Source organism: Monodelphis domestica, chromosome X, assembly GCF_027887165.1.
Source record: "Monodelphis domestica isolate mMonDom1 chromosome X, mMonDom1.pri, whole genome shotgun sequence".
NCBI lineage: Eukaryota > Metazoa > Chordata > Mammalia > Didelphimorphia > Didelphidae > Monodelphis > Monodelphis domestica.
In genome coordinates this window covers 2,318,415-2,340,385 of record NC_077235.1, presented here as the reverse complement: position 1 = coordinate 2,340,385, position 21,971 = coordinate 2,318,415, and the positions used below count along the sequence as shown (strand labels likewise).

Here is a 21,971-nt window from a genome sequence, read left to right as displayed (position 1 = left end):
TACACAGGACAAGTATCAGTGCCCTTAGCTGGTGGATGAGGTAGGATTTGAGCTCCAGGCAGGACTGCACATGCAAGTGGCTACAACTCAACTGATATTGAATGCTATAGCATAATTGCCTTGTTTCCTAATAAAGTTTTTCTGCTTTTTTCTTCAGGATATTTACCACTGGTATTGCCATTCTCCATCTTCCCTGTTCTTTAACCTGGTCGTTATTTTTAGCTGCTTTTCCTTCTCTCATCCAACAAGGAAACAGTATCTTAACAATTAGTCAATCTGTCCATTCCACCCCGTATTCCCACTACCAACCCCCTAGGACAGGCATTCATTCCTCTCTTCCTGAGGGGTTCTGATGCCTCCCAACAGTGCTTTTTGTCCTACTCACTCTTTGGAATCCATCCTTTATACTGCAGTGAGATATACCTTCAGATGTGGATGGACTTTATAACATTTTTAAGAGTTTTTTTAAGAGCTTCTTTTTTATTTAGAATATTTTCCCATGATTCATGATCCCCTCCCCTTTATTCCCCCCTCCCAGAGCTGACAAGCACTTCCACTGATTTATACAGGTATTGTTGTTCAAAACCCATTTCCTTGTTATTCATATTTGTAGTAGAGTGATCTTTTAACATCAAAATCCTAATCAAAACTATATGATGGAAATAGGTTTTTCTTCTGTGTTTCTGTTCTCACAGTTCTTTCTCTGGATGTGAATAGTGTTCTTTCTCATAAGTTCCTCTGGAAAAAATAAGTCCCTCAGAATTGTCCTGGGTCATTGCATTGTTGCTAGTAGAGAAGTCCATTACATTCTATTGTACCACAGTGTATCAGGCTCTGGGTACACTGTTCTCTTGGTTCTGCTCCTTTCACTCTGTCAATTCCTAGAGGTCCATCTAGTTCACATGGAATCCCTCCAGTTCCTCATTCCTTTTGGCACAATAGTATTCCATCACCAACAGATACCACAATTTGTTCAGCCATTCCCCAATTGAAGGGCATCCCCATATTTTCCAATTTTTTTGCCACTACAAAGAGCTCAGCTATGAATATTTTGGTACAGGTCTTTTTCCTTATCTTCTCTTTGGGGTACAAACCTAGCAGTGCTATGGCTGGGTCAAAGGGTAGGCAGTCTTTTATCGCCCTTTGGACATAGTTCCAAATTGCCCTCCAAAATGGTTGGATCAATTCACAATTCCACCAGCAGTGTATTAGTGTCCCAATTTTGCCATATCCCCTCCAACATTTATCACTCTTCTTTGCTGCCATATTGGCCAGTCCACTAGGCCTGAGGTGGTATCTCAGAGTTGTTTTTATTTGCATTTCTCTAATCAGGAGGGATTTAGAATACTTTTTCATGTGCTTATTAATACTTTTGATTTCATCATGTGAAAACCTATTCATGTCCCTTGAGCATTTGTCGATTGGGGAATGGCTTTATTTTTTGTAAATTTGACTTAGTTCCTTACATATTTGGGAAATTAAACCTTTGTCAAGGAGTTTTGTTATAAAAATGTTCTCCCAATTAGTTGATTTCCTTCTAAATTTGGTTGCATTGGTTTTATTTGTACAAAACCTTTTTAATTTTATATAATTAAAGTCATTGGTTTATCTCTTGCTTGGTCTTAAATTCCTTCTTTTCCCACAGATTTGACAGATATACTATTCTATGTTCACCTAATTAATTTATGATTTCACTCTATGTTTAAGTCATTCACCCATTCTGAGTTTATCTTAGTGTAGGGTGTGAGATGTTGATCTAACCCTAATGTCTCCCATACTGTTTTCCAATTTTCCCAGAAGTTTTTGTCAAATAGTGAGTTCTTATCCCCAAAGCTGGGCTCTTTGGTCTTATCATAGACTGTCTTGCTGAGGTCACTTAGCCTAAGTCTATTCCACTGATCTACCCTTCTGTCTCTTAGCCAGTACCAAATTGTTTGATGATCACTGCTTTATAGTATAGTTTGAGATCTGGGACTGCAAGGCCTCCATCCTTCACATTTGTTTTCATTATAAGAAAGTTTTTTTAAAAATTTTTAAATTCAATTTATTTTATTATGGCATTTCTTTATAAAAAATCTTCCATGGTTTCCTATTAACCACCTGTAGCATTCCAAGCATATTCACATCTAAGAAATATAATTGATGTATGGATATTGTGTCTTCAGACACAAGGTTTGAACTCTGACATTTGTGGCTGGACCCTGGACCTAGCCATGCTGCCTTGGTTCAAGGCAAACTCATTAACATTTGGTGCAGACTGGAATTCCTTGTTAAAAGTGCTGGTTGAGGTCAACAGGCCCAGAAGGTGTCATCATTACCTTCCCATCCAATCTTAATTATCTATGCTTTGTTATGTATTCCTTGAGTACCTTCCAAGCCAAGCTGTAATAAAAATAGAAGGCAGCCCTGTAATTTCTCATCTTGGTCCTTTTTCCTCTCTTGGCTTTGCATTCTCACTCTTGATACACTTACCCTATTTTCTTTCATTTCCACGTGTTCCATTGGCTCTCATATTTTCCTACCAAGGAGAATATCATAGGGATCGTGCCTTCCCTATTCGGAAATACTGACTTGTTTGTGTCTGTCATTCTTCACCCATTTTCTCAGACTCCTTGCTCCTTCTCGAGTCCCAACCCACAAAGGAAAAATCCCTTTTTGTAACCCCTGCTGGACAGGAGGCTATTCCACCAAATAAATCCCTCCAGTGGAACCACTCCATATTTTCATGCTCAGTTTCTATTACTACCTTCTGTGTACTTTCTACTTGTAGCCAAAATGGATTGCTCTTTGTCCAACCCTACACAAGTCTGGCATCTTTGCTATCTTTGCTCATGCTGTTCCTTAATTCTTGGGATATCTCCCCATCCCTGATTTGCCAATTGGTACTTCATTCTAGTTTCTAAGAGGCTTGCGACCACAAGTGGGATAGTTATTCTTGGTGGGCTAACTTGGCTGCTCTTTTTGCTGTAGCCGTAGGCACTAGGTTTGGGAAGAGGAGATTGGGAGTGCAGTGGGACCTCTGACTGGTGGGCGGGAGAGCAATCCAGGGGTAGATATCAGTTCTGCAATAGAGGAAAGATTTCTGCTTTTTATATGAGATGAAGGCTGAAGGGAGGCTTTAACTTCTTTCCTCACAATTGATAAAGCAATAGGAACACTTAGCAGAACAGGAGGGCGGCACATTTTCTCTAATTTCCCAACTGTCTCTGATCCTGAAAGGGGTTGGGAAAGGAAAGGCTACATGGTTTTCTCTTCTCATTCCTCTCATGTCTTCTCTTCCCTGTTGCTGCTGTTGCTGTTCCTATCCATGGCACCCTAAATTATAATACCATCCAACAGTTGGACTTGTTTTGCATGAAGAAAGGGAAAAAAGACAGCACAGCTCCTTCAGAGTCTCCTCCCCACTGCTGAAGAAAAATATAAAAAACCCAGAATGGAGGCGTTCTGGGAGCAGCCTGGATTGCTCCACTCATGCTCTCTTGCTGGCCAAAAATTCAACATTACTAATACGTCTCTCTCTTTACTTTTAAGCTAAGTTTTGGAGTCTTGCATTCTTGTGAAAGGTACCCTTCCTGAACCCCAGGGGTACACCCCACAACATCAGGAAAGAGAAAGAATGACAGTAAAAGTGGAGTGGAGTCTTTCTGTAGTCTTTGAGTTCAGTGATGCCCTTGAGGCAGTTGCTTTGGAGCTGAGCCATGGTGGGTTTGCTTTGAATTTTCCCCCATCCTTCCTCTTTTTGTGTGGCTGCTCTGCTGGCCCTATAGACATAGAGGCAGAAGGATGACAGTGCCGTAGGCTTGCTTCTCTTTTCTCTTTGTCCCCAGGATCACTGGAGAATGATTGAGGCCTTTGGAATGGAGTAGAGAAGTTGGGGGCAGGGAAGAACGCAGGCAGCCTTGCCAGACTGACAGGCGGTTTACAGTTGACTATAGTAGGGGGAGATGCCTGCTGTGGGGATCAGGAACATTTTCCTCTTTCTCTAAGTCACTCATCCTTGGTTATACATGGCTCATGCTCAGGAGGCAAATTAACAACAGAAGTATAGTGGGCTGGCCCATATTTCCTCTTCCCTTGGCTTCTGACACTATTGCTCCCGTATGTGCTTGCCTAGTAAAACAAGGTAACTTGCAGCAGTTCAAAGAATACAGAACTGGTTGGGAAATCAGGAACTCTGCTTTTTAGTATCTCATAGACCACTATAATAACTTTCTTGGGACCTTTTCCCCACTCTTGAGTCTGTTTCCCTATTGCCTACTACTTTAATTAATTAAAACAATTCAACCTGCCATTCAAGCCCCTCAGCAGGCTCCTTCCTGCCTGTCCAGCCTGATCTTCTATGTTTAACCATTATCCAATCCTGAACATAAAACTGTGTGAAGCAGAGCCAGATAAGATTTTATTTCTAGATTAAGCCCTTCATTCCATGGTTAAGGTAGCAGTATGCCACGTAGAGCCACAGGTCAGCCTGCAGAAAGCCATAGACATGCCCCCAAACTCAGTGTTGTTTCTGTTATCATTCCTTGCGTGATTTCATGTCTCCTTGCTTTTGAGCAGATGGCAGAACTGTGGGGATGAGATATGGTATCTTCCTGTACCTCTTGTTTTATGGGGGCCACTAACTATTAATGGTAGAATTTCTTGGTGGCAAGGAATCTTGGGAGGAAAGCTGAGGGGAAAAGAGAACTCTTATGCAAATACTTTTCCTTTTCTCCTAACCTTTACTAGATTTGAGGAAGGAGTGACCTCTCCTATAGGGTTCCTGGGTATTCTCCTTTTTTATCTGATCCTTTCCCTTCCCCTGCTACTGCTATTGCTCTTTGGGATGGGATGGCTTTCTTTTCTTTAGTCAATTCAGGTTATGACATTGCCTTCTTGCTTTGATGCACTGAATATACTTAATTCCTATTTTGAAGAAGCTTGAGAGGTCAGACTGATCAGAGAAAGAATCTTGTCTGCCATCTTGATGGTCATATGACCCAGGAGTCATTTTTGTGTGTACTTTAGGAATATTTTTCACAATAGTCCTAGGTAAGAAGGGTAATCATTGCTCCTGGATTCAGTCTTCTGAAAACTGTTACTATCCGTTATTACCTTTAGACCAACATCCTCTAGCCAATATATTGCTTTCATTGGTCTAACCCTCTCATTCTTCCTGGGTCCTTCCAAAGACAATGTTGTCATCAAAGTACAGCGATACTTTCAGGTAGTTCTCTTCAACTTTCTCCACTAGTCATTGTAAAACAACCAGTGCTCTTAAGATTCCTCGGGACCGGGCTCAGAACGGTGAAATCCAGCTGTACAAATGAAAAGGCCTTTCCCTTGACCTCCTTAGACATGGGAAGCTGGCAGTATCCACCACACAAGTCCAAAATTTCAAACCACTGACTGTGTGGCAGATAGTTCAGGGGATCTTGCATACATGGCATAATGCACTGGTCCACTTGAGTTCTCTTGTTCAAGCTCAGTAGCCAATAGATGATATCTTGGATATAATAACTGTGGCTAGATTTTGTGATGGTGACATGTCTTGGAGATGGTTTCTGAGATCTCACTATAGAGCAATTCTTTTGGATCTTTCTCAAAATGATCAGGAATTGGGGAGTTGGATTCTGTGGGTTCAACAAAATTACATTATGCTCAGATGCCAAAAATCTGAGGCAGAAGTGTCGACAACTAGGCCCCTTCCCCAAATGTAACTGAACCAGATTAAAGCATAATTGGTAAATATTTAATAAAAACATATTACATTTCGTAACTTGGTCACTGTGTGGCTCCAGGGATCCTTATATACAGCTTAATGACTCCAATTCCTATCTGAGTTTGACATCACTGACCTAAAGCATCACTTTCATTCTAGTTCTTTTCTCTTTTTTCCCTGCCCTTTAATCACCATTTTCAGGAGGAGGAAATTTATTTTGCTCATGAATATTTTCTCCCTTGTATTATTTTCTGTCTTAACCCTCTTCCCTACCCCTTGTCCAATCTCTACTTGTATTTCTTCCTCACGCCTCTGTGTGTGTGTGTGTGTGTGTGTGTGTGTGTGTACTTGTATATGTTCAATCCTCAGGTGTGTTTTAGAGACACGTGATATTCATGTGATGTCCACTCTACCATTCCTTCTGTTTGTGCCCCTCATTTGTGAGAAACAAAACGCTCCCCTAATCCTTGTTCCTCCCTTCTGCACTAGTGTATGTCTTTCACTGTCTCCTTTTAAAAGCCTTAGAAGAGAACCATAGGAGCCCCAGGACCTCCGTTTTTCTTATGTGAAGGCATTAGGGCGTTTCCTCTCCTTTAATTAGGACAGTAAGCCTGCAGCAGCCTATGGCTCCTTTCAGGTGCTCTTACTATGTTTCCTTTGAATTATGTGTTTTAGTTTGGTCTTTTCTTCAGAAATGCTTATAAGCCCTCTATTTCATTAAAGATCCATTTTGCCCCTGGAGGATTATGCTCACTTTTGCCAGGTAAATTTGTCTTTTTTTGCTTTTTGGAATATTGTATTCCTGTACTCCCCCTTGTTTCTGGTAGAAGTTGCCAGTTCTTCTGTATTCCCGACTGGTTCTTTGTGTAACAGTGATTATTCTGGTCTTACTGCATAAAAACCAGATATGGCCTTGCTAGCCTTCTCTGTCGTTGGCTCCAGTCTTCTTTGATCATATTCACTCAGTTTTAGTGGGGCTCCCCTGTATCTCAGGTCCATTTAACCACTTAACCACTGCTTGCCCTCACTTATTTCCAGTGTATCCTCTGTACACTGGTCATTTGTACCTAGTTATTGGCCTTTTCTTTTTCCTCCTCTTCTTCTTCAACCCCTCACCTTCCGTCTTGGAATTGATATTGTGTGCTGGCTCCAAGGCAGAAGAGTGGTAAGGGCTAGGCAATGGGGGTCAAGTGACTTGCCCAGAGTCACACAGCTAGGAAGTGGCTGAGGCCAGATTTGAACCCAGGACCTCCTATCTCTAGGTCTGACTCTCAATCCACTGAGCCACCCAACTGCCCCTTCTTCTTTTTTTTTTTTGTATTAACACAGTGCCTGGCCCATCCTAGGGGCTGTGATGTAGGTTTATTGACTGACTGACAGACCTCTCCTGCTGCTGCAGAGTTTCAACTTTGGGAAGGTGATAAGCAAGATTTTCACTGCCACTCCCCTGTAAAGCATGTTAGATTAGGCTAAGATGGCTGGAGGGTGGGAGGCATGGGAGCAAGGCTGCTTCCAGGGAACACTGTCCTTTTTTTCCTGCCAACAGTTGGAGGGGTGCTGTTGAAGTCCACTTGGCAGGTTTTTCTTTAATCTCCGTGCCCCCCCCCCCCCCATGCAGCTACAGGAGGTGAGGGAGAGGACTTTCCCTTCTCCTAGCAGAGTGCCAGGAACGCTATGTAAACTGTCAATAAAGGTTTGCTTGGGGACTGACAGACCTCCTCATCACTATTCATTATCAGAACATGTAAGAAGAGAGCAGGAAGTAAGAGAAGAAAGCCATATTCCTGCTATTCCTGCCAGGTTTTTCTCTTCCCTGCCCTCTTTCCTGCTGAGGCGGAGGCAGGAAGAGTAGGGAGGGCTTTCCTCATCCATCTTATCCCTTGTGCCACAATCTAGATAGAACATTCTAGACTAGGATAAAGAAGGAAAGGAAACTGGTTGGGGGAGGGGCCTGTGCAGATCTGGGAAGATGGAATTTCTTTGTTCTCTTCCCTTTGGTTTCCTTCTTGTGGCCTCTGGGCCACAGATGGTGGATGGAATAGGATTGAATAAAGAGGATTGGGTGGGCAGGCAGGAGGGAGTCCTGGGAGCCCAGCAGAGAGGGCTGGCAGAAGAGGGGGGGGCTAGCTAATTTAGTGACTTTTTCACCCTTTCCCTCAACCTCCCTCCCTCTTCTCCTTTGCTGCTTGCCATAGGGTTTGGGACGCCCCCCTCCCCTCCTTCCCTCCTGTGGGGCCCGGAGGCACTGTGACCTTGTTTCTTGGATGCATTTAAACATTATTTGGAGAAGAGGGCTGGCTGGCAGTCAGTCAGTCCCTTCCCCAGACCCAGAAAAAGGTGAAGAAGCCCTGGGCTTGGGGCTCCAAAGAGGGGCAAGGCTTGCTTTCTGGCACTGCAATGTGCTGGCTGCAGAGAGGGAAGAACTTTCCAAGGTGGGGGCAGGAGATGGTTTTCTCTGGGCTCTCCTCCTTATCCTTTGCAGCTGCTGGCTAATGGTAGAAAATGCTAGAATTCGGGGGGGGGGGGGTTCCGGAAGCTGGTGTGTGGGAGAGGTGTGGCAGCCGCAAGGTTTTCCTTCTCCTTCCGGCTAGTAGGGAGGGAGGACCGGATGGAAGGCGGGGTGGCAATAAGTGTGCTTTTTCTGTTCCTATCCTTCATCACTTTCCCCTAATCCTCCCTTCCTAGTTCTGCTGCTGTTGGTGGCATGGGGGGTGGGGGGTGGGGGAAAGGAAGACCATAAGCTGGAGGGTAAGAGTAGCTGGGCAGGATCTTCTGCATCCTGCTCCTCCCTCCCTTTCTTCCTACTACAGTCACTGAGTAATCAGAGAAGCTGCTAGAAGATGGGAGGGGGATGGGAGCCAGTGGCTGCAGAGGTGTGGCTTCTCTGCAGCTCCTCTAAAGCCTCACTCCTGTGGCTGGCTGACAGGGTTCTGCAGAGGTGGAGCCTGGGCCAGGACCAGAGCATATCAGAGCACAGTAAACTATGGTGCAGTAGGAAAAGCATTTTGTTGTCCCTGCGACCTTGCGGCAAATTACTTCCCTTCTCCGGACCCCAGTTTCCATATCTGTAAAGTCAAGAGGCTGGGTGGGTCCTTGTGGGGAGTGGCCTCCCTAGCCAGCTAGAATAAATAGGGTCCAAGGCAGGGCCCTCAGTCGAGGAGCCAGGGTTAGCCTCAGCTGGCTCTTCCTACCCCTTTTGAGGTATTAGAGATAGGCCAGGTGGTCTCTAGCGGAAGTCCATTGCTTGCTTCCTGAACTGGGGAAATAGCGCCCCCCCCCCAACCCTCCCCTTTCCCTGCTGGAGGCGTCTGGGAGGCTGCACTATCCTCTTTCCTGCCCTCCTCCCTCCCTGACTAAGGCTGGAACATTCTAGTATAGCTAAGAAGAGGAAGGGGAGGAGGGTGGAAGCTGGGGCGGGAGGCGTGGCTTCCCGGTTTTCCTGCCCAGGCTGTAGGCAATGGAGAACAGCTCTCCCTTGCTCTGCCACTAATTCTTGCTCCAATAGGACAGGCATAGGGGGAGGGAGGGCTCTAGCTCTCCTTCATTCACCCTGAGCAGGGCGGAGTCTTAGGTAGGGCTGGGAAGATGAGTGGCAGGGCTGCATTCCTTTGTCTTGCCTTTGAGGCTGTAGGGGGAATGGCAGGGGCTGGCCATGCACAACTGGCCCCTGATTTTTCTTCTCCTCCTTCAGGAGCTAATCAGGTGAGGGGTGGAGGAGGGGACTGGCAGAATGGAGTTTTCCCCTCTTCCTCCCTTTGTCCTTTGCCCCTGGTGGCAGGGGGCGTGGAGAGGCCTTGGAGGAAGCCAGGCAGGGATAATCCACAACACCCTGGTTAATACTAGCCGACCTGCTATGGCGGACCTTGGCCATTGCTGCAGCAGTGAGAGGCAGCATGGCCTGTGGGGCAAGTTATGCCTTCCTTGCCCCTTGAGGTGATTCTTGTGCATGTGCTCATAGGAGTGCCTACCAGGCCTAGGCAAGCCCTGTGCTACACCCTGGTTTGGGCTGTAGATTTCTTCGTCTCCATTCAGTGTACCTGAGAGTGTTTGTTAATAATCCCGCCCATCTCCATTTCCTGTGGGTTTTACAGTTTCCACACTTGGAGACAGGAAGGCTTGGGCTCAAATACCCTTGGCTAGGGTTAGCTAGCTTCTTTCTCCTGGTCTCAGTTTCCTCATTAGTAAGATAACAGGTTTGGACTTGATGGCCTCTAATATTCACTAACCCCTTTCTACAGAGGGAGGAATCAGGCTTTAAGAGGTCAAGCAACATGCCCAGGCCCCAGAGCTTGTATAAATGGATAAACAAGTTTGGATTAATCGCTTCTTAGGTGCCCAATGTTGTATGAATCCAAAAACTAGGCCGCCCCTGCCATCCTAAGAATTGGAGGCGAGTGAAGTCGGGGATGGTGCAGGCACCTGAAGGAAAGCAGATTCATCCTTCAGAATGGGCAGCACGGATGTGCATAGGGTCAAAGAGCTGGAAGGCAGTGGGCACAGCCAGGGCTGCCTAGCTAGAGAAGAGGATTCCACATTCATTCAGGAAGTGCCCAGACTTGGGCCCAATGCTTGATGGCAGTGTGGCCGAGTGGTAGCAGTTGGAAGGCCCAGCCTGACCCCTTGCTGTTCTTGCAAACCTTTCGTGGCTAAGGTCACCTTTAGTTGATGAATTGGAAGAAACAGTTTAAAGTTCAAGGATAAGAAGACAGCTTCACTCAGTCCTGCTTATTTAAAAAAGGCCCCTTGGCATCATCCTCATAGCTTCCTGTTGTCCAACTCCCTGTTGGCATCTGTAAAATCTTCCCAGGGGACAAATGAATGTTGGGCCCTGTGAACCTGTGGGGCCTTTCTCCTAAGTTCTCTTCTGGACTTTTCCAACTGCCTGCCAAACAGGTCTGCAACACTGCCACAAGCCTGCCTAGGGGAAGTCAGTCAGGCTGGCATCTTTGTCCCTGAGCCTGTTCTCTTTCCTGACTTCCCTGCCTCTGTCAGCAGGACCACCTACCGCCTCCATTTCTCATATCCCTAACCCAGCCTTGGAACTGCTTTTTACCTCTCCGTACAATTCTGCTAGCATCTACACAGAGGCCTCATCTGTTCCCTCCTTCATTTAAAGAGAATTGTGTTTATTTTTAAAAGCATTTATTTTCTTTTTTCCCTCCCACTCAATCACCCCTTCCCCAAATTGAACAGTGAAAAAGGGGGAAAAAGAAAACCTCCATATCTGCAAAGTCCAGTAAAGCAAAAGGCAACCTTGGCCACATCCAGAGATGGATGTATCGCCAGCTCTATAACACAGTGGATGCAGCCGGACCGGAGTCTAAATCCGGCCTTAGATGCTTAGGAGCTCTGTGGCCCTAGGAAAGTCAGTTTACTTCCATTTCTTCAAGGGTAAAATGGGGATCAGAACAGGGGGTGTTGTGAAGATAAATAAGATGATATCTATAAGGCGCCTGGCATGTAGCAGATACTTAATAAATGCTTGTCCTCCTCTTTTCCTCCTCTGCACTTCAAGTCGGGGCCCTCTCTGGGAGGAGCTTGGTGGCATGTTTATCTTCAGGCCTCTGAACTTGTTTACCCTGCTAGTCATCAAAATTGGAGGTCTTTTCAGGGAGCGTTTCTTTCCAGTGTTGCTATTGTATTTATGGACCATCCTGAACCAGGCTCTCTCATGGCTCAGGGTCAATCCCAAAGTTCTGCAGAGAGACCCTCCTAAGGGTCCGCAATAGAAGATGTTAGCCAATTAAACAGTGTCTGCCTTCATGCTTTGCAAACTCCAGAACTCTAGGCAATGTCAGCTCTTAAGTATTGCTCCCATTTTACAGATGAGGAGACTGAAGGCAAAGTGATGAGGCCATAAGACTCCAAGCCTCCTCAGGCTCCTTATTCTACTGGCTGCCAGTCTGATATCCCAGTGGCCCCCTCCAAGACCTCTAAATATTGGGGATACTTGGCCACTTTGGGGCTCTTCAATACCCTTCCTCAGTCTCTACTGCTAGCAGCCTCTGCATCATTCAAAGATGACCTTAAGTTCCATTTCTGGGAAGTGTTCTCAGATCCCTCTCTGTCTAGAAGAGGTGGCATCTGGAACAGTTCTTGAAGGAGGAAGGTTTCATCAGGTGAGGATGGGAGTGGGGAGGAGATTAGTGGTGCAGGGGCTAGAGTCAATGAAGGACAAGTTTAGGGAATAGCTAGTGGGCTATTTTGGCTGCAGGAGAGAATTCATGAAGGGCCAGCCCTCCTTAAAGAAACTAGGAGGCAGAGTGCCTACTTTAAGTCAGGTGCTGGGCAATGCCTTGGGGGCAGAAAGAAGGGCCAAAGACAGTCTCTGTGCTCCCAGACAACCCACAAACCCATTCTAGGCAGAAAGAATGAATCAGAAAGTATCAACAGAGAGATAGACCCTAAAGTGAGAGGGGAGCTAGAAGGGCTTCCTGTACAAGATGGGGTTTTAGCTGAGACTTGGAAGAAGCCAGGGAAGCAGGAGGCAGAGCTAAGGAGAGAGGGTGTTCCAGGGATGAGGGGACTGCCTGAGAAAATGCCCAGAGTCTGCAAATGAAATAACAACAATTGATATGGCACACAGTGCTCTGCCCCCCCACCCCCCAGTTCATTGCTAGAAAGGCAAAGGGATTCTGGTGGAACTGCTCCTCTCAACCCTGCCTGACAACATTTTTTCACATCCTCTGCCCAGCAGCCCAATGGGAGTGCTTTCTCTCTCCCCTGTGAGGGGTGGGGACATGGCATGGCACATGGTCTCTAAAAGGTTTGCCATCACTGATTTAGAGTGATTTTCTTGGGTATAGAGATTGCTGGGACCAGGTGAATAAAGAAGGCCAGAGAAGCAGGGTCTGTGAATTTTTCAAATAATTGTTTCAACAGAATGTTTCCTTCATATCTATGTATTTTATTTGATACGTTTCTTTTTAACTCTCACTTGCCCAGGGTCACACAGCTTGGAAGTGTCTGAGGCTAGTTTTGAACCCAGGCCCTCCTAAGCCTGTCTTTCTATCCACTGAGTCACCTAGCTGCCCCATTTCAAAAGATGAATTCTGAGGAGTCTCTAGGCTTCCTCAGACTGCTGCCCAAGGACTCCAGGATACCCAGAAGGTGAAGAATGTCCATTGACTAGAAAAGCTTTTGTACTTCATCATTTTAACTCTTGATTTCTGAATCAGATCATATCATGGGAAAGAAGCACTTCTGCACTGGGTGGTCAGATCAGTAGGACTGAATTGGACCCAATATTGGGTTGTAACAGTGGCCCTAAGGAACACGATAGTGTTGTACTTCCCACCACTGACCTTCACAATTAGGGACAGGCTGAATAGCTTAGATTCCTTATGGAGTTATACCCAGACTCCGGCATGTGGAAAAAGGCTTTTCTTCTTTGTTGTATATGCTCACTGCCCCCTGCTGGGCATTCTTCTCTAGGTATGAAAATTCAGAAGTCATTTTAGCAGCAACAATTCAGCTGGGCAGCTCTAAGTTAAATGGGACCAGGGCCTTCCTCATCCCCTCTTCTAGTTCTGGCTCACATTTTGTATGGCATCTGGAGCTGCAGCTTCTCCAGGGCTTTGCGTACCACCCAGAGGATTTGGCATTTGCTCCTGGAGGCAATAGGGAGCCACTGGAGTTTGCTTATTAAGTAGGAGAGATGGACTGCAGTGAGGAGAGACTTGAGGCAAACAGACCCCACTCCCCTGGGCAGGCTATTAGCTCTAGTCCGGGTGTGAGCTGATGAGGGTCTGTACCATTGAGTGTCAGTGTCAGAGGAGAGAAGGGGGTGCCGCAAAGGTGAACTGGACAGGCCTTGGCAAAGGATTAGATCTTGGAGGAAGGCGGTGAGAGAGAGAGAGTGAGGAGTCCAGGATGACTCCCAAGTTGGGAGCCTGAGGGCCTGGGAGGATAGGGAGAAAGAGATAAAAAAGAAGAATCCCAGGCCAAAGTCCAGAGGCCCTCCCATTTAGCCACTTCTACCCTTCTGTCTCTTCTCCCTACACTCTTGTCACAGTTGAATATAGGCTGATTGGGTCCAAGATGGAACCCCAAATACCTTGGCTGAAGTGCTTGGTGATCTTTTTCCAATGCAGCCACGGTGCCAGCTGGGCTGTGCCTCGTTCTCCTTACTGCCCCATGTATGCTTTATATTCCCCTCTGATCTTCTGTCAGCATGCACTTGCCAAGTGTCAACCGTTTGGGCTGTGGAGCATTTTCCTATAGTCCCCTCTTTCTTTTTGCCAGGAAACCGCTCAGTACTTCCACCCAGATTGTCATCCACAAAACCTCTACTACTTGATAGCCATGTGGCCTTGGAGGCATTGTTTAGCCTTTCGGAGCCCCAGTTTTTTTCTCTTGAAAATGAGGGGAGTGGGCTCCCCAGAGTAAATCCTGATTCCCTGTAGCTCTTGGTGCTGGCAAGTCTCTTCTTGCTTACAGTTTTGCTTTCTGGCAGGGCAAGCGAGCCTGTGTATAAATTTCTCTCCATGCTCCCCATCTAGCACTTTCAGAAGGGCCCTTGCCTTTTTTTTCTCGGCCTTCTTTGGGCCTTGCAGATTTCTCCAAGAAGGGTCATCTCCTGGCTTCTGCATCTTCCTTTCTTCCCTAGGATTTTCCCACCAGACAGAGGTGGGGCCCTGAGTCTTTTGTCCACCTGCTGCTTTTGCTTCCAGTTCCAATTCTCACTTGCTTTCCCAGGGACCCCTTTGTTCTTAAGTTGATCTCAGGAGCAGCCATGATGCCAGGCCAGATGCTAAAAAGCTGTCTCCAACACAGGCATTGCAAGTACCCAGTGTTGCAGACCCTAAGAAACCTCCTGCCACCTTCTGGCCTTCAGCTGCATGGGGCTTGGGATTTTCTTGTCTGCCCAATTCACAACACTCCCTCTCTCTGTCCTGAGCGCACGTCGTCTTCCGGGGCTCTGGGTGGCATGGGCCTCGGCAAGCCTCTCCTTCAGATCTGTGAGGTTATTTGGGAAGGCCTTGGAGTTCCTCCCTTGACCCTCATAAACATTTTTCTTAATACGTTCCCTTCCTAGCCTCAACTCATGCGCCACACAGTTAGTGCCTCTAGTTTTTTACACTTAGGATTTCCAGTATTTCACCCCCGCCCCGCCCCACCCCCACACCTCCTGTACCAGCCAAAACCTGCTGAAAAGGACTTTACAGCATCCCACACCTTTTGTCATTTCTTTCTCTTTCAAGAAGCAGGAAATGGATTCCACCATCTGTTCGTTCTTGGGGGCCCCAGACAGGCCAGAGGAATTTCTCTCAGCTGCAGATTGCTTCTCTTGGAAGAGAGGTCTTCTTTCCACCAGCCGGGCCTCATTTTCTTGTCAGGGAAGCTTCTGCTTCCTGACTAGGTGCCAAGGGCAGGAGGATCTGGGCTTCTTGGGGCTCTGTTAGGTGCTAAGTTTACTGAGAGGAAAACAAAAACAATTCCCTCCCTCCAGGAGCCTAGCTTCTCTCCCGGGAGGTTGCAAATAAAGAGACAAGTCCATAGAAAGTAACACTGAGTGTGGGTGGAGAGAGGGGAGGGAACCCAGGCCCTTCTGACTTGCCATGGACCTGTACATAATGGGGATTTGCTTGTAGGGAGGCGGCAGGAAAGGGAAGCAGGAGCAGGGGGAGGAAGGACAGGCATGAAGTACCTGCTGTGGGGAGGGTAGAGCTTGGCAAAGGTGGCTCTCTCCTGGCAGCTCTTCTGCTTTCCCTGGAAGGCTTTTCTTTAGGCTTGAAGGGTGGGGTGATGAGGGAGGAGAGTTCTCTGGACTGCAGGCTAAAGTGGACTGAGGGCTTTGCTTTGCAATGCCTAGCTTTCATCATTCTTTATGTACGGCACCTGAAGCTAGGGCTGCCTCATATGTGCCAGGGGCGGGAGATGGCTTGATGCATACAGGTAATAGCTAGCCAGCAAGCCAGTTTGCCTGGGATGGAGAATAGACCCGAGAGCTCATTCTCTGCAGCAGGGCAGATCCCAACCTGGGCTTCCATCCCATGAGACTCTTCTTTGTAATCCTTCCAGAAATCCTCCATGCAGTAGCTTCCTAGTATAGGAAATGTTGCCTTCTGGTTCTCCTAGGCAGTCTATGACTTGACAAACATTTATTAAGTCCTCCGGTGTGCAAGGACAGGCATGGATCAAGAGCTCAATTGGGGTGGGATGCAGGTAGGTTTGGAAGTTGGTAGCAGAGAGGTCCCGGGGGAAATGTGGATGAGAAGAGGGTCCAGGCCAGAAGGAAGAAGGGGCAGCGATGTACCAACATAGGAACTGCTGATGAAGAAGTGGAAAGATAAGGGAGGGAGACAACCACATGGGAGCCATGGAATGGAAAGTGCTGGAGAGGGTCTGAGCAAGGAAAGAGGTGGATAGCAACAAGGACAAAGAGTCAGGAGATGGAGAGCTCATATTTCCATAGCTTTGTCAAGTCAACTATTAAGTACCCATTACATGCCAAGAACTGTGCTCTATACTTTCCCTGCCCTCATTGAGCTCACATTCTAATGGGGAGAGGATTCTATTCAATTCATTAACCATTTATTAAACATCTACTTTGTGCTAAGCACTGGAGGTACAAAAGCAAGAGACAAGACTGTTCCTGTCCTCAAGAAAATTTCTGTCTAATAGGGAAACCAACATGCAAACAAATATCAACCAAGTGAGCTCCATTCAGAATAAATAGGATAACTGTTGCAGGGAAGACAATAGCATTGGGAAGGCTTCCTGAAGGAGTGGGAATTGAGTTGAGACTTAAAGGAAGCCAAAGAGGTCATTAGTCAAGACTGGAGGAAGGAGAACATTATAGGCATGGAGGACTGCCAGAGAAAATACCCAGAGCTGAGAGATGGAAGTTCTTATTCATGGAACAGCCAGGAGGCCACTGCCACTGGATGGAAAAGGACATGGTGGGGAGAAAAGATAAGAAGACTAGAAAGGTAGGAGCTGGCTAGATAATGAAGTCTTGAATGCCAGAGAATTTCATATTTGCTTCTGGAGGCAATAAGGAGCCATTGAACTTTGAGTGGGAAATTGTTGTGGGAGAGCTAGAGATAACCTGGGCTGGGAGAGGTTGCTCTCTTCAAGAATGACAGGCTCCAATAATTATCTTAAAAAGAGAGAAATTTATTAAGTTGAATGCAAGTTGAATAATCGGGAGGCAGGTACAGGGAAGACACTGCCTCCTAGAAGAGATGGGGTTTGGGATTATTACACCCTTTTGACAACAGGGGCTACATGACCGGAGATGGGGGTGATGTTACTACGTGACCAGGGATGGGGTGATGTGTTGTGCCTTGAAGACAGCTGGGGTGACCTGTGCAGTTCAGGGGATGATTAGATGTCTTAGATACAAACAGTTGCTCATCAGAAGTAAACTGGGAGGAACATATCAAAAAGCTAAAGGGAGAGGCCAAAGGGAGTGTCTCTCTCAGAAGTTTGTGTTGTTCAGTCACCTTCCTTCAAGTCCATGCTGCAGGAACGCAAGAAAAAGAATTCCTTGTGTACCTTTGACCCGGGCTACCTCAGGGGTTTTGGGGTGTTTAGGGGAAACCCTAAATTCCATGCCAAAATGACATGACCAGACCTGCAAAAACATACAAATAAAATATATATATATATAGGGCAAATGAGAGGTTGGGAATGTCAGAGGAACGAGGGTAGAGCCAGGAAAGACTTCTTACAGAAAGCAGAATTTTAGCTGAGACTTGAAGGTGTATAAATGGAGATTTTGAACCTTTGGACTTCATCCCCAGAAGTCCCTTAGAATTTCCCAAAATTTCCTTTTCCTGCGTTCCTCCCCCCCCCCCCCATTTTGTGTGATTGTATTTAAGTGGTGTTAACTCCTCCCTCTTCCTCTTTTTGGACCCCTGACTGGGCAAACAACTATCCTTACTGTAAGGTTATCTGCTCAAAAATCTTTGAGATTTTGTAATCCCTTCATGGTAAGCCAAAACAGTGGGTTTTCAAATTAATACTCAATAACTAACATATTAGTTTTTAAAAGTTTTATTAATAATAACTAGGGCAAAAGAACTGCCTGAATTCAGCCTGGTTGCAGGTCCAAAAAGAGGAAGAAGGAGGAGTTAACACCACTTAAATACAATCACACAAAGTGGGGGGGGATGCAGGAAAAGGGAATTTTGGGAAATTCTAAGGGACTTCTGGGGATGAAGTCCAAAGGCTCAAAATCTCCATTTATACAAAGGAAGTCAGGAGGCCGAGACTAGAAGGGAGAGAGCATTCCAGGGTTAGGGGACAGCAAGCAAAAAGGCTGGATCGGGAGATAAACTCTCCTGTTGAAAGAAAGTCAGTGTTGCTGAATCATAAATTATATGGAGGGGAATAAGGCGGAAGAAGCCTGGAAAGGTAGGAATGGGCCAGGTTATAAAAAGGCTGTGAAAAATAGAAGATTTTCTATTTCTATTTGATCTGATGGTAACAGGAAGTCAGTGGAGTTGGCTGAATTGGGGGAGAGGCAAGTCAAAGCTTTGCTTTAGGAAAGATCAGCTTGGTATCTGAGTGGAGGCTGGATCAGAATGGCCAAGGAATTGAATTGAGATGAGCCAACCAGCAGATTTCATGGTAACAGTGTGTAACACCAGGTGGGAGGTTATTGGGAGTGAGGGCCGGCGTTACTACAGTGGAGACAATGACTACCGATGGGACTTCTAGCTCCTGTTGTGCCTTCTTTTGCCTGATCTCCAGACTTTGTGGGGAATGCTAAGTGCTGATGAGGTCACCAGTCAAAATAGTATAGAGGGAGATGGGAGCCCAGGACAGATCCCAGAGACATACTCATGCTAACAAGTGTGGAGGAAACACTGTCTTTACTGAGCTCCTGCTGGCAAGCAGGGTACTGCAGCTATCCATGGGCTCATTCTTACAGACGAGGAAACAAAGGCGCACACCTACATGAGTTATGTAGGGTCACACAGTCAGTGAGTGTTGTTAGAAGCAAGAGTCTCTAAACTCTAAAAGTCTAGTGCTCTTTCCATCATGCCATGTATATGGGCACCTCATTCCTTTGTCTACCCCGTCTTTTAAGGATCCATTCCTTTGTTGATTATTCCCAGAGTACTTTCTATTTCTAGAATATTAGGAGGACTATAAGAGAAAGCAGAAGATATGATTCCTGCCTGTGAGGACCCTAGAATGTAGCTGGGGGGAGGACAGAGACACGATTAAACTTGTAACTAACAAACACAAGGATAGCATTAAATATTGAATAACATAGAGAGCAAGGGCTGCAGAAATTCAGAAGGGCTGCATAGAGGAGGTGGCATTTGGGATTATAGGGTCACAGATTTAGGCATTTGGCTAAAAAGGAGACTATCAGAAAGAGGGTGACTTGCAGAACCCATATTTGAACCCAGGTTCTCAGACTATCAGTCCAACTCCCTGAGCTGAGCTTCAAAGGATATGTGTATCTTGGGGAAGATTGAGGGGGGGGGAGGGAGAGTATTTTAGGTGGAGAAAGTACAGAAGTGGCAAGGCCCAAAGGAATGTAGGGGACAGCTTATGTTGAGATGATAGTGGAAGAAGGCCTTGAATGCTAGGTTAAGGATTCTGGACTTGCTTCTGTGTGCAATAGCAAGGCATTGAAGGTTTTTTTTTCCTTTTCATGAAAGTGATGCCTTAAGAAGATGAATCAGTGAAATATATTGAAGTGGTGAGACAGTGAGAAACAAAGAGACTCATGGGGAGATAGACAGTGCAAAGGTGGGAGGTGATGGCTTGAGTGAGGACAGTAGCCATAGTAAATAAATAACCATCAACAGAACAGTCAAACAAGCATGCAAACAAGGGGCCAAATCACGAACCACCAAGAAAATAAGATACTCTTGTTTTGTTCCCTTTGGGAAGTCCATATTTCAAATAGAAACCTCTTGGAAATTCTGCCACTTTGGGCTTTGTTTTGGAAGGGATGAATTGGAAAGGGATTATAAAAAAGATTCTCTCTGGGACTTAGTGACTGGATGTGGGAGGATTCAAAAAAGACTTAGATGTTGAACTGGGGGGTGAACAGTGACAGGAATAAGAAATCAGAAAGGGATGAAAGTGACAAGCTTGAGGTGAAAGCAGAAGATAAAAGTAGTCTTCCATGAATGAATGAGAGTAATTTCAGTTTCTCCAGGTGTGATTTCCAATAAGCAGCTGGAGATGGGAAATTGGTCCTCAGGGGAAGAGGGTAGAACTGGAGACCTGGGAGCCATTGGCATTGAGTTGATGGTTGAAGCTACATGAATGGATGAAATCATGGAGGAAGACTGGGTAGAGAGAGAAGGGCATAGAGATTGTTCACATTTAAGGATCAGCTAGAGGAAGAAGGGCTAGAAGAGGAAATAAAAGAAGGAATGATCTAAAGGGAAGAAGAGCTCCCAGAGACTGAGGGAATAGATGGTTTCAGGAAGAAAGAATTGGTTAACAGTATAAAGTCTACTCTCCGTGGAATGCCCTGGAGGGCAGGAGCTGAATTGTTTTTGTCTCATATTCTTAAATATTTTACTTAGTTCTTTATATATTCGAGAAATGAGACCTTTGTCAGAGACATTTGCTGTAAATTCCCCCCCCCCCTCGCTTTCTGTTTTCCCTCTCATCTTAGTTACATTGGTTTTGTTTGGGGAAAACCTTTTTAATTTAACGTAATCAAAATTATACATTTTACATCTTGTAATGCTTTCTACCTCTTATTTGGTCAAAATTCTTCCCTTATTCATAAGGGAATGGCAAGTAAACTATTCCATGCACCCATAATTTGCTTATGGTGTCACCCTTTATGTCTAAAACATGTACCAATTTGACCTTCGCTTGGCATATGATGTGAGATGTTGACCTATTGCACCTGTTTATGCCATATTGTTTTCCAGATTTTCCAGCAGTTTTTGTCCCCAAAGCTGGGATCTTTGGGTTTATCAAACAGCAGATTACTGTATAAATGGAGATTTTGAACTTTTGGACTTCATCCCCCAGAAGTCCCTTAGTATTTCCCAAAATTCCCTTTAATTTCTCCTGTGCCTCCACATTTGCATGATCATGTTATCGTTTTATAAATTCTGTAGCTCCTCCCTCTTGCTCTCTTCTTTTGCAAATGGACTGGGTTAGCATCTTTTTTAGCCAGTTCTTTTACTTGAGTCGTTATTAATAAAACTTCTTTGAATGTGCATTATCTACTGTACTACTGTATTACTGTTTTATTCTGAAAAGCATTTGCATTCATACAGTGGTTCATAAGCCAAGTTTAAAAGAAAATGGTTCTCATTTATTTTGGTGAGAAAACTTTGTATTATACCTCTTCTTGACTGACACAGTGTGTCATTGATTGTGGGCTATATATTTTTTATTTTTAAAACATTTTTATTATTGTTTTTCCTTGCATGTGCAATATAGTATTTGAGTTTTCATTTTTCTCTCCTTTTTGTATTTGAAGCACATGTCAACCAGTATTGAGAAGATTTTTCTTTAGCTTTTTTGATTTTTCAGTAATATAAATTTAAAATACATTTGCCCGAATGTCAATGCATACCCAAAAAGCTTTAGAGTATAAAAATGATGCTATTGATTGTTTAAAAATTATGGGACTTTGCTGAATGATTCTGTCTGATTCTAGAAGAAGGGAATACAAAAAGAGTCACTGTATAGTGCTAAAGAAGCACAAAACTACCTGCATAGTGCCTATTGAGCACAAGGTCAAAGAGACCAAATCCCAGTGGGATTGATGTAATTTTGAGCCAAGAGAAGAGGACTTGAAATTGTTTGGGGTTCGAGGTTGCGGCTGTTTTGTCATATGTTAGAGGCAGGACTTCCTCTGAACCCTAACAAGGGCCTCACTTCGGCTACCATTCTGGCTCCTATAATCTAGTCCCTTTTCTTTCTTTCATAGTGTGGCAAACTTTTTGTAGTCCTAGCTACTGATTGGGTAAGTGTATAATTTCTTAAATCATTTTAATTGGGCCCTAATTCAAGGAACTGTTATAGGTTTGTTTTTCCTTTACTTAGATTTTCTAGAGTAAGACTTTGATATTTTATATACAAGCTATTTTTCTTTTATTTAGATTTTTTGATATTTTTGATTTTTTTTTGTCAATTGACTCACATACCTCATAACTCAGCCATGCATCCCTGAGTGATCCCTGTGTTTGTTATTATCCACCTCAGGGGGAACTATGTTATTGTGAACTTTTATTTGAATATGAGCAATTTTAGGATAAGAAACTTGCTACCTTCCAGAATCCAGAAGGCACCATGAAGATGCCTGCAGAGGCCACATGCTGCA

The 21,971-nt window shown here is 45.2% G+C and overlaps 1 protein-coding gene across 5 annotated transcripts in view; it reads left to right on the top strand.

Annotated features, from left to right (window-relative positions):
* The window catches only part of TEX11 (testis expressed 11), a 212,543-nt gene that overhangs the window by 118,750 nt on the left and 71,822 nt on the right, over nt 1-21,971 (top strand). For 4 of the 5 annotated variants that reach the window (XM_056809469.1, XM_056809471.1, XM_056809468.1 and 1 more), the window contains one exon: nt 21,579-21,614. The exons of the other annotated variant lie outside the window; for it this stretch is intronic. In XM_056809469.1, coding sequence (XP_056665447.1) covers nt 21,579-21,614 — 36 coding nt within the window. The remainder of the gene's footprint in view (nt 1-21,578; nt 21,615-21,971) is intronic. 5 annotated transcript variants of the gene reach the window in all.